At 39.4% G+C, this 12,659-nt stretch overlaps 1 protein-coding gene across 1 annotated transcript in view; it reads right to left on the reverse strand.

The window, feature by feature from the left end:
* Positions 1-7,698: 7,698 nt before the first annotated feature.
* Positions 7,699-12,659, reverse strand: part of LOC113039064 (RAB6A-GEF complex partner protein 1-like) — a 35,318-nt gene continuing 30,357 nt past the window's right edge. The window contains exons 20-26 of the mRNA XM_026196940.1: positions 11,733-11,891; positions 11,519-11,655; positions 10,482-10,768; positions 9,734-9,916; positions 9,488-9,665; positions 9,197-9,385; positions 7,699-8,573 (exon numbers count right to left, since the gene is read on the reverse strand). Of these exons, the coding sequence (XP_026052725.1) occupies positions 8,291-8,573; positions 9,197-9,385; positions 9,488-9,665; positions 9,734-9,916; positions 10,482-10,768; positions 11,519-11,655; positions 11,733-11,891 (1,416 nt within the window). The 3' untranslated portion in view covers positions 7,699-8,290. The remainder of the gene's footprint in view (positions 8,574-9,196; positions 9,386-9,487; positions 9,666-9,733; positions 9,917-10,481; positions 10,769-11,518; positions 11,656-11,732; positions 11,892-12,659) is intronic.

Here is a 12,659-nt window from a genome sequence, read left to right on the forward strand (position 1 = left end):
AGCCTAAAAAAATAACTAGATCAAATATAAAATGTAGATACAATTATACAATAAGGGAATTATAAAAAAGACAAATAATAAAAATAAAAGTTAAAAATAAAGTTAAATAAAGCAGCGCAAGGTAAATGACAGATATAGTGCAAATCAATGAAGTGAACAACAGTGCAGTTAAAGATTTTTTAGTGCAAAAAAATCACTTATTAAAAATATCTTAAGTCTGATTAAAGTGACAAGTGACCAAGAGCAGTTATTTAACTGACTGATGAGGTGGTTCCATGCCAAATGAGGTAGTGAGCGGTGAGTGAGAAGACCAATGCTGCACAAGTGACTCGTGCATGTCATCATATAATTAGTGTGTGGGGGGGGGGGTCATAGTTCAGTGGTGCCTGGGGAAGAAGAGGGGAGGGGGGGCAGGTTCGGGAGGGAGTTCAGCTTCCTGACAGCCTGGTGGATGAAGCTGTCCTTCAGTCTGCTGGTCCTGGCCTGGAGACTCCGCAGTCTCCTCCCTGATGGTAGCAGGCTGAAAAAGCTGTGTGATGGGTGGGATCACCTGTGATGCAGAGGGCTTTGCGGGTGAGACATGTTCCATAAATGTCCTGGAGGGAGGGGAGAGAGACACCAATGATCTTCTCAGCTGCTCTCACTATGCGTTGTAGAGTCTTTCGGCAGGACGCGTTGCAGGCACCATACCACACAGTGATGCAGCTCGACAGGATGCTCTCGATGGTGCCTCTGTAGAAGGTGTACATGATGGGGGGTGGGGCTTTGGCTCTTCTCAGTTTGCGGAGGAAGTAGAGACGCTGTTGTGATTTCTTGGCTAGTGCTGCAGTGTTTTCAGTCCAGGGGATGTGCACGCCCAGGAACTTGGTGCTGCTCACTCTCTCCACAGTCGCACCATTGATGGTCAGAGGAGCATGCTAAGTGTGCGCTCTCCTGAAGTCTACAACAATCTCCTTTGTCTTCTCCACATTCAGGGAGAGATTGTTGTCACTGCACCACTTGGCCAGGCGGCTCACCTCACTCCTGTGGTTTGTCTCATCTTTGTTGCTAATGAGACCCACCACAGTCGTGTCATCTGCAAACTTAATAAAGAGGTTGGAGCTGTGTGACGGTGTGCAGTCATGGGTCAGCAGAGTGAAGAGAAGGGGGCTCAGCACACATCCTTGGGGGGCCCCAGTGTTCAGTGTGATGGTGCTGGATGTGTTGCTGCCGACCCGTACTGCCTGAGGTCTTCCAGTCAGAAAGTCCAACAGCCAGTTGCACAGCGAAGTGTTGAGCCCCAGCTGACTCAGCTTGTAGATGAGCTGTTGAGGGATGATTGTGTTGAATGCTGAACTGAAGTCTATGAACAGCATTCTGACATAAGAGTCCTTTTTTCCAGATGGGTGAGTGCTGAGTGGACGGCAGTGGAGATGGCATCATCGGTCGACCGGTTGGACCGATATGCAAACTGGAAGGGGTCCAGGGAGGGGGGGGGGGGCAGACTTGATGTGGTGCATGACTAGCCGTTCAAAGCACTTCATGAGGATGGAGGTAAGTGCAACAGGACGGTAGTCATTGAAGCAGGATGGAGATGGCTTCTTTGGGACTGGGATGATTGTGGTAGTTTTAAAGCATGTGTGAACAACAGCCTGACTCAGTGAGATGTTAAAAATGTCTGTGAAGACATCAGTGAGTTCTGCTGCACAGTCTTTCAGTACACGCCCAGGGATGTTGTCAGGACCCGGAGCTTTGCGGGCATTGATCCTGCTGAAGGATCTCCTCACGCTGTCTGGGGTCAGCGTCATCACCTGGTCGCCGGGAGGAGGTGGAGTCTTCTGTGCAGTGGTGCTGTTTTGTTGCTCAAAGCGAGCGAAGAAGGTGTTCAGCTCGTTCAGCAGAGAGATGTTGTTGTCACAGGTCCGTGGTGGGGGCTTGTAGTCCGTAATGGTCTGTATCCCCTGCCACAGGTTCCTAGTGTCTCTGCTGTCGCTGAATTGATGAGCTATCCTCCTGGAGTGCTGCCTCTTAGCCTCTCTGATGCCACGGGACAGGTTGGCCCTAGCTGTTCTCAGGCCCACCTCATCTCCAGCCCTGAAGGCAGCATTCCGTGTCTTCAGGAGTCTGTAGACCTCCCCCGTCATCCATGGCTTCTGGTTGGCCCGGACAGTGATAGTTTTTGTGATCGTTACATCATCAATACACTTATTGATGTAGGCAGTAACAGTCTCTGAGTACTCCTGGAGGTCAGTGGTGTTATTGCATGTGGCAGCCTGTTTAAACATGTCCCAGTCAGTTGTGTTGAAGCAGTCCTGAAGAATCTCTGATGATCCTTCTGGCCACACTTTAATCTGTTTGTAAACTGGTTTGGCGACTTTAATGAGCGGTCTGTATGCAGGCATTAGCATAACAGTGATGTGATCTGAGGTTCCGAGGTGGGGGAGGGGGAGGGCTTTGTAAGCTCCTCTCTGTGTGGTGTAAACAAAGTCCAAAATATTATTACCTCGTGTTGGAAAGTTGATGTGCTGGTGTATTTTTGGAAACACACTCTTAAGGTCAGCATGGTTGAAATCCCCAGCTATGATGAGAAAAGCATCCGGGTGTGCTGTCTGCTGCTCACTGATGTGTTGGTACAGTTCATTAAGTGCGTCGTTCCTGTTGCTGGTGATGTTGAATGGGGGAATGTACACTGAAATGAGCAGTATAGCAGTATATTCCCTCGGCAGATAGAACGGCCGGCACTTAATAATCATAAACTCCACCAGGGTTGAGCAGTGTTTGCTGATCACAACAGTATCGCGGCACCACGCGTCATTGATGTAAACACAAAGCCCGCCGCCGCGGGTTTTTCCTCCCGCGACGAGAGCTCTGTCCGCTCGATAGCACGTCAGCTGGTTGAGCTGAATAGCGCCATCTGGAATGCTGTTGCTGAGCCATGTTTCCGTGAACACAAAAACACAACAGTCTCTTACAGTCCTCTGAGTTGAGCGTAGTAAGCGAATGTAGTCCAGTTTATTGTCCAACGAGCGTACGTTAGCCAGTACGATGGTGGGGACAGATGGCTTGTGTGGGTTAGCCGTTAGCCTAGCCCAGATACCTCCGCGCTTCCCCCTCTTCTGCTTCCTCTCATGCCGCTTGTGGCGCCTCCGCTGCAGGCGAGATGCAGTAGTGGGGGTCGATGATGGTGAAGGCCTCCGTAGCAGATCGAGATCCCGCAGCTGTTCCGCTTGCGTGGAGTTTAACTGTAAAAATGCGGTTCTGCCGACATCTAGCAGAAACTAGCGACTGTATTTGCGCTTACAGACAGGTAGACGCGACGACAACGTGCAAAAAACACGAAAACACCGTTCTGTCGGGACAGAGAGAAGTCGCTGCGTGTGGACGCGCCGCCATCTTGGATTTTTCCCTTAAATATACATTTCAAAATAATTCTGAAATTGCATTATTTATTCATCATCATTATTTATGCATCGATTAATCGAATGGTAGTCATGTTAGCACCTATTAAAAATTAAATCTTTTTATGTGTGTCAGGGGCGCCGAACAATTGGTGTCTGTAAACTTTTTAAAAAGCATGTGTCTTGAGGCTGAGCTATAAAAGGCTTGTTCCAGATTGTCCTCAGACCCTCCCACATTTGATCTTAGTGAATACATTTTGTTTTTATGTATTTTGGCGTCATGTGATTGGACCATTTGAAGGATGCAGTGCAGTATCTCTTCAGAGAAATGTGATTTTATCTTTACAAAAAAAAACTTTCACAAGGCGTTCAAAACAAGAAGAACCAAAGAAGCTTGGACGGAGCTGGACGCGATGCAAGTCATGCCTTTTGTTTTCCCTGTTTGGTATTTCAAAGTCTTGTCACTGAAGCATTGTGGGCAACGACACAGAAGGTAACTGAGACAAGCACAATGGCTTGTGTAGATGATGCAGTTATGGACGTGTCTCTTTTGCAGTAAAATACAAGTCTTTATGCAAGTATCGTTATATGCACAATATTAAAATAGATAAATAATACAATGGCCCTTCCTCAGTTGGACATACATTCAGACTGAAAACTTGACAAATATATTGTCAATACCATTCAAAATTAATGGACTAAGTATTTAGGAGATTAGTTTTAGTATTTATAGTGCAAATAGCTGCTGCCAGATGAAAATTAAGAAATAAATTACTTCTAGGTGTATATGACTATTTCATCGATTTGCTACTGAAGGCCTTTGTTCACCCCTCGGATGGATGCGCTTTTTATTAAACTTCTCATGGACTGGTGTTGTGCCATCAAACAGCTTGAAAGATCAAAACAACTCCAACTTAATTAGTCTAAGAAGTCATATACACCTTGGAGGACTTCAGGGTAATTTGTGGCTTAATTTTCATTTTTGGATAAACTAACCCTTTAATATAAATGGCTATTTTTTTAATGATTACAAATGTTCAGTGATTACTGATATACTCACATTAAACAAACACATTCACTGATTTGTGTCTTATTTCATGCTTTAACAGTGGATTTCAAAAAGAAATCACTCTTTCAGAGACCAAACGTTTGTCTAAAGGTTAAATATAGTTTTACAAGAAAGAAAATCATGCCATTCTTTACAAGTTTAAGAGATTTTGTGAAGTCTTGTTCCTCAAAATAACTTCAAAGTGTTTCAATATGACATTATGATAATAGCTGGTCAGTGCCACAGATTTTCTAATAATTTTCACTATTTGTGTTGATTTCAACCACGTGGTCCAGTAATTGTCTAGAAATCTGCTGCTAATATCAGATTGTGAGTACATTCATTTTTTTTATTTATACAAACGTGTTCATAAAATAAGGTTTTTATGGATTTTCTATCTGTTGATGCTTTACTATAGGTGTTGAGCACATTGAAATTACTTTATTGTATTGAAATCACTCAGTGTTCATGACTGTGTCAAAGCAGCCTTACAGTATCAAACTGGAAAATAGTGTCAATAATGCAATAAAAGCCAGATTGTCCCGTACATGTTCCTCCGCTCTTGCTTCAAGGTTGAGTGGTTCAGGTACGTCGTCATAGTCATAGTAGAAGTCTTCCATTGAGAAGAGAGAGATAGTGAAGCCTCATTCACAAAAGCAGGGCTCTTGTCGAAGGCCTTGAAGAAAACCGAGCTCCTGCAAGTTTTCAGCAGCCGAAGGCTCGCTTTACTACACTGCCTGCAAATATGTGATCGTTTCTTGAAATAAAGGTTCATTTAATGTGTTGTAAACCTGTGTGTATGTGTATTTATGTACTTTTATAATTCCCTCATGTTTCATTTACTCATTTGTATTCATGTTTTCCCTTGTTGTCAGAAAATAAAATATAATTATTTTTTAAATAATTAATTATAATTATACATTTTATACATAACAAAAATTATACATTTTTCTTTTATGCCAAAAATCATTAGAATATTAAGTAAAGATATTTTGTAAATGTAAATGTATTTTGTAAATTTCCTACTGTAAATATATCAAAACTTAATTTTTGATTAGTAATATGCATGGCTGAGTGCTTCATTTGAACAACTTTAAAGGCAATTTTCTCAATATTTAGATTTTTTTTTTTCTCCATTCTCAGATTCCAGATTTTAACACACCATAATTACTGCTCAAATAGTATTTAGTACAAATAGTATTTATTTAAAAATTTATATTAGAGAACTAAAATATTCAACTTATTTAACTGAAAAAAATTCAGCTGTGTGGTCACACTATAAGTAAGCAATGAATGACGGTTAAGAAAACAATATTAATGGTGCCTCTCCATCGCTCTCAGAATAAAATTATACTGTAAATGTCATCGACATAATCGATGTATAATATGCTCAGATGTTTACCAAAAATTGCTGAAATACCTGTATAATGACGCTGTTGTATATCGTACCTAAACCCATTCAAATGTATCGTCAGTTTGTTTGGAGAGTTCTATGAATCACGTGACGCCGGCGAGATCAAAGAGAGACGTCACGCACATGGACCGTTGGCTAAACGTCTGATACATATGGACACGAAAGTGCAAACACTTCAAGAATGTCAAAGTCTTTATCGGATAGGATGCAAATGCAAATATTTCTTAAAAAAAAGAAAATCCCAATTTAAAAATACTTTTAGGTATAATATTATTTTCCCCAACACATCTGAAAAAGTGTAAGAAAAAAAAAAAAAAAAAAAAACTGCACACGTTTAAAAAATAATTTATTGTTCATTATGTACAGGAAATAGAAAACAGCGTAGAAAAGTCATTGTCCAGGAAACTCTGTACACTGCATTGAGAAGAAACTCTAAACTGTACAGAACTCAAGAGTACCGACACAAACCCACAGAAACCAGATCAAGACCCTCAGTCCACGTGAAACCACATCATCAGTCCTGTGACGTCAGAGGGATTGTGGGTAATCCGTACCGTGACTGCGTCCGTGAAGCTCTTTGGTTTGTGAACATGATCATCAGGAATACTGAGACAGGAGGAGAAGCCACTGAGACCTGCAGGTTTTACAGGGTTTGGGCTCTCGTCAGCTGGTTTGAGAGTCACTGAACCAGATTAAACCAGACCAGACCGGTCTAAGCTGCTCGTTTGAGCCGTTCGGGGGGAAATAAAACAATAAAATAAAGATGCATCTCATTAAAGCTGCTAAATACTCAGAGACGGTTGTCAATAATGCATAAGAACTACAAGAAGAAGAAGAAGAATAACACAAAGGCATTGATGCGTGTAGATGGTTTGGTCCGGTGTGAAGGCAGCGCTAACGAGACGAACACTGAACACATTAATACTGACGATCTGTTCACGTCTCTGTCCTGCTGCTCAAATAAATACACAAACCTGCAATAATGCAATTCAGAAACAACACAAAATCATCACAAAAATAACAGTCCGCCGAGATCTAGTGGTGGAAAACTGCTTTTTTGAGGTTAATATCATGGCTGTAAGATACGATTGGGGAATAAATAATGCATGTGTTTGTGTTGAAGAAAAGCTATGATGTTTGGTCAATGAACACGACTCGCAGCTTAAAAACCAATAAAACCTGTCAGGATCAGACCGGAGATGATCGCAAAGAAGCTGCATCCAGTAAAAATCATCATTAACATTCAAACACAAACTCAAAGCCATAAAAACACGCTGATCGATAATCACTGATTCCCACAGAACTCATGATTCTCACACACACTGCAAAAAACACTTTCTTAGTATTTATCTTTAGAATTTTGTTTTATTCTTTCCAGTACAAATATCTAAATATTCTCAAATTGAGATCGATTTACCAGAGAAACTAAATTAAAAATGATTTTGCTCATTTTGATCGGATAATATTGTTTTCTTACAGAAATTAAGCAGGTTTAAGCTAATTTTTTTATTTATATAGAAAATGTAGTGAAAAAATAAAAGTACAAAATAAAAAGAACAGATATAGTGATGAATAACTGCATACTTTGATGTACAATAATGTTGACTATAAAAAAATAAATATAATAAAAAAAAAATAAAAAAAAACTGTAAACTGCTTTTATGCCTTGATTTAAGATACAACATTTAGATTTTTATCAATAGAATTATCAAAATGAAGCAAGTTCATGATAGGAAACGGAAAAATGAATTTTTCTCTGTAAGTATATAATATATATATATATATATATATATATATATATATATATATATATATATATATATATATATATATATATATATATATATATATATATATATATATGTTAGAGAGAGAGAGAGAGAAAGAGAGAGAGACATGAAAATAGAAATAGCGATTAAAAAAGGCATGTTCAAGATTAATAACAAAAAAGATCACTATCAATAATGAATTTTTAGCATCTTGCATAATAAATTTGTCAAATAATGCATGTGTATGACTACATCACAAGTCTGAAAAATGATCAAAATTAAGAGTTTATGCTTAAAACGAACAAATATCTGGCAGTGTGTAAAAAAAATAAAAAATAAAATACAAATAAACAATTTAAATGGAAACTTAATTCTTAAATATTATAAAGAACATAAAAAATGTTTTGCAAAAAAAAAAAATCTAACTGATACTTGTACTTGTTTTAAGCAGGAACTCGATAAATTTTGATGACTTTGATGAGAAACTGTATTTGTGAATGTATAGTGATGTCAGAATGATCAGATGTTTGTACTGGAAGAGCTAAAAACAACCAAAGACACAAATACTAATGAAGAAGCAGATGTTGTGCAGTGTGGAGGTGAAGAGAGGAGAAACATGATGCTGCTGGCCACAGGACGCTGAGAACACACACACACACACACACACACACACACAGGCGCGTCAGGAGAGCGTGCAGTCATACGACCCCTCCTCCAGCGGCTCCTGCTCCTCCGGCTGCGGCGGTGTGTCGTCCAGGGGTCGAGCGCTGGCTCCTGTGGGGCCGTCCGAGGGCAGCGGGTGAGCAGCGGTCAGTTCCTCAGCTCGGGGCAGCAGCAGAGGAGGATCGCTCAGTTTGGACGTTCCGGTCAGCTGGAAGGATTCGGCCTGGACCTGCTCCACAGGAACCTCCAGGAGCTTCAGCAGCTGAGGACCAATCAGATTCAGGAACGGCTTGTAGCCCAGACTGACCACAAACACAGAAACACACAGAGAGAGAGAGAGAGAGAGAGAGAGAGAGAAATTCATACTTTTATTCATCAAGGATGCATTAAATTGATCAAAAGTGACAGTTAAAATATTGATAATGTTCCAAAATTGTTCTATTTATTAAAAAAAGTGCTGCTCTTTGAACTTTCTATTCATCTGTGAATCCTGAAAAGTAAAGTGGTATCACAGTTTCCACAGAAATATTGTGCAGCACAACGGTGTTCAACATTGATAATAATCAGAAATGTTTCTCGAGCAGTAAATCATCATATCAGAATGATTTCTGAAGATCATGTGACATGTGAAAATACAGCGGAGCATCACAGAAATACATTACACTTTAACACAGATTCACACAGAAAACAGATGTTTAACATTAGAATAATATTTCACAATTTTAAAGATTTTTGATCAAATAAATGCAGCCTCGGTGAGCAGAAAAGACTTGATTAAAACCATTAAAAACTATTACAGATACAGTAGTGCATACATAAAAAAGGCATTTTTGGATATTTAAATTATCTTTATTTTCTCATTAAATGTATATGGTTAGCACTTAACACATTAAACGAATAGATGAATAATGCCAGTGATACTGACCAATCAGACGAGGCCCAGAGGTCGACAGCTTTCAGGCCGGCTCGGATGCTCTGGACCGTTTCTGCTGGGACTTCTGGACTGTCCAAAAAGCCCACGACCTGCTTAATGACAGCGGCGTCCCGTAAGATCAGCCCGATGACCACACACCACTCCAGACAGCCGGCCTCCATGAAGACGTGCAGCAGATACCTGTCAATCACAGTCTCGTCAGCACCTCGTCATCAGACGCTGCACACACACACACACACACACACACACACACACGACTCCTCGATCATTCATCAGACTCACCGCAGCTGCACCTGACTCTTGTGAGGACCTTTATTGGCCAGCTCCATGGAGATGTGCTCCAGCTCTGATTGGCTGAGACTGAGGGTGGAGACATTCTCGTCAACCATCATCCAATCACCATCCACCATGGAGCTGGTCTCAGTGAGGTCTGTGGCTGAACCGATGCTGCACTCCTCTCCTGATGAACAGAAATAACATGAGACAGAGCCAGAAAGAGAGAAAAACACAGACAGGTTTAACACAAACCTTTGTTGATGAGAGGAGAGAGAAACGCCTCCTGCGTCTGTGGCCCTCCGTGAGAGGAGGCGGAGTCCAGTTCCTTTGAGACCGCCCCCAAACTATCCAGCCAGCTGTGATTGGCTGTGGTGTCCATGTCACTGTTCAGCAAACTGTCTGCAGACTGAGACTTCAGCAAACGAGGACTCAACACTAATGAGACAGAGAGACAGAGAGAGAGAGAGAGAGAAAAATCACGTGATTGGTCAGCCATAACAGCTCATTTACATATAGTTACAAACACAGCCTGGGAAAAAAATACAGGTCAGTTAAACCCTAGTTTAAAGAAATACAGACCAAAATTACATTTTAAAATAAAACAATTGTAAACTTTCTATTTTTTATTTATATATAACAATTAGAGAAAATAAAAAATAAACAATAAATAGAACAATAATTTAATAATTTACACACACATACACACACCAAAACAATTACAAAAATATTGTAAAAAAAAATATATATATATATATTGAATTAGATTTTTATTATTTTAATTTTTTAATTCATATCTAACATTTAGAAAATGAAGAATTTTATTTTTATTTTCATTCATTACAAAATAATTATATGAAGAAAAAGAATTATATTAGAATAATCTAATTTTTTTTTTATTTGTATTTAGATATTTAATATAGAGAGAGAAAAAATATAAATTATACAAATGTGTGTAAATATATATATTTTGTGATTTTACAGGTGGAAAACATTCACACACCTGGGCGGCAGCGTCCGTTCTTCAACGGCGAGTTAATGGAGCATGCTGGGATTACAGGAAATGGCCACAGGAAGTCCTTGTGCAGGCATTTGAGGGCGGTAACGAAGTCGTCGATCCGTGCGACCCGCGTGCGCTCTCGACACAGCCAGCCAATCAGCTCGAAGCCCAGCTGGGCGGAGAAACAGCCCAGATCCCGCAGTCTGACCTGCTCCAGCAGGTGCCGCGCGTGACGCCACAGCATCATATCAATGTAGAGATTCTCCGCTGAGTCAGTGTCCTTACACCAGCTGAACACACACACACACACGATCATCATCATATACACTCAACCGTGTGTGAGTCAGTGTTGGTCAAGATACTTCAAAGTACAAGTTATTTAGGGCTGCGTGATTTAGAGAAAATATAATTATGATTGGAATGGGAAAAAAGCTAAAAAATTAGCAAAAATAATAGTAATAATAAAAATGAGGATGATGATAAAAAATTATAATAATAATTGTTATTACTTAAAATTAACACAAAAACATTTTATTACTATTTATAAAATAATAATAATAATAATAAAAAACACTAGAATATATTATAAATGTTATATTATTAAAAATAATTGTATTGGAAAATACAGGAGGAGTATTTCAGGAAACTGTAAACGACAATACTAATATTGTTTAATTTATCTTAATTTTTTATTTTGAAAAAAGCTTCTCTTTTGTTGACAGCAGCTGGTTTAGAAGTGCTTCGAATTACAAGTTTGAGAAAAAGGTTTATTTATTCCTTCGCTTTGATTCCAGTTTATTTGCGATGAATCATACAGTCCTATTAGTAATATAAAGTAGGTCTTCTCACTTCTATATCAGAGCTAAAACAGCCTCGACCAGCAGCATCTAAATACATATTCTGATTAAAGAAAGAAAGACGGACACGAATTGAAGAATCTTTGAAGAACTGTTCAAACAGACTGATTGACTCAGATGAATCGGAGCGAGCGAGTGCTTCATTATCTGAGACACACATCTGAATCAGGCATGTTGTGTTACCCTTTGGAGGACGGTCCAGACGGCACGCTCAGGGTCTTCTGCAGGTTGAACTTTCCTCCAGCGATGCTGTCGGCCGACTGAGACAGACTGATGCTGCGGTTCCTGAAGAACTCGAAGCCGCCCGTGGAGCTCTGCTCCTGCAGCACACACACACACACACATCAGCACAGGAGCTTCAACACACACACATCTCATCTCATCATCTTCATCTCACCTGCGTGGTGGGTGTGCTGGGCGGAGTCTCGTTCTCCCCTGAACCAATGGCCTTCAGGAAGCGGATCATGTGACGACACAGATCCCATTTGCCCTGCTCCAGAGCCGTGTTGAAGAGCAGAGTGGCGTGCTGACGGCTGACCGCAGGGACCTCCATATTCTGAGAGGAAACATACATGCATAGAAAAAGATGTTCTTCCATCATTACAAGGAAAGCGGCTTAGTAAACCCAGGGTTTAGAAACACATGATTGTTCAATTACTTTATTCACCCAAGAAAAATTAAATAAAATTGGAAATGCAAAATCATTAAAACTTTTAAAATAAATTAATGAAACAAAATATCTATTTTATGTGTTGACTCTAGTCTTAATATGTAATAGTATATTTAACTGGTAAAACATCCTACATTACAGATAACGAAGCTACTTCACATTCTCCAAAACAGAAAATTGATTAAACATATTTAATTAATCATTTAATTACCTAATTAAATTAAATAAATAAAAAAGTAACATTGCTTGAGTTAAGAATTGGATCTAAAGCAGATTTAAAGATCACCTTTTATTCAATGCATGGCTCAAATGTAAAAACTATAAATGTTGAAAAATTGGGTTCTTTATGTTTTCAGTATTGTCCAAACCAGGAGCCAAAATCTCTACATTTAAGATTCATAAGTAACATAAAAAATACTTTTAATACTTTTTTATTAGTTAATATTCATTGTTTTTATGAGTCAGAAAACATGTCATTTAAGTTTTAACGTTTCACAATAATTGATATTAATTTGAAATAATTCATCCTTTAAAGAAATAATACACATTTGTAGGAATATATATGTCATAAGGGTATTTTAATGATTTTGGCATAAAAGGAAATGGATAATGTATTTGTCTTCAAATATACCCTGCTTTTGTGCTGCAGGTCAC

The sequence above is a fragment of the Carassius auratus genome, chromosome 21 (assembly GCF_003368295.1).
Source record: "Carassius auratus strain Wakin chromosome 21, ASM336829v1, whole genome shotgun sequence".
Classification (NCBI taxonomy): Eukaryota; Metazoa; Chordata; class Actinopteri; order Cypriniformes; family Cyprinidae; genus Carassius; species Carassius auratus.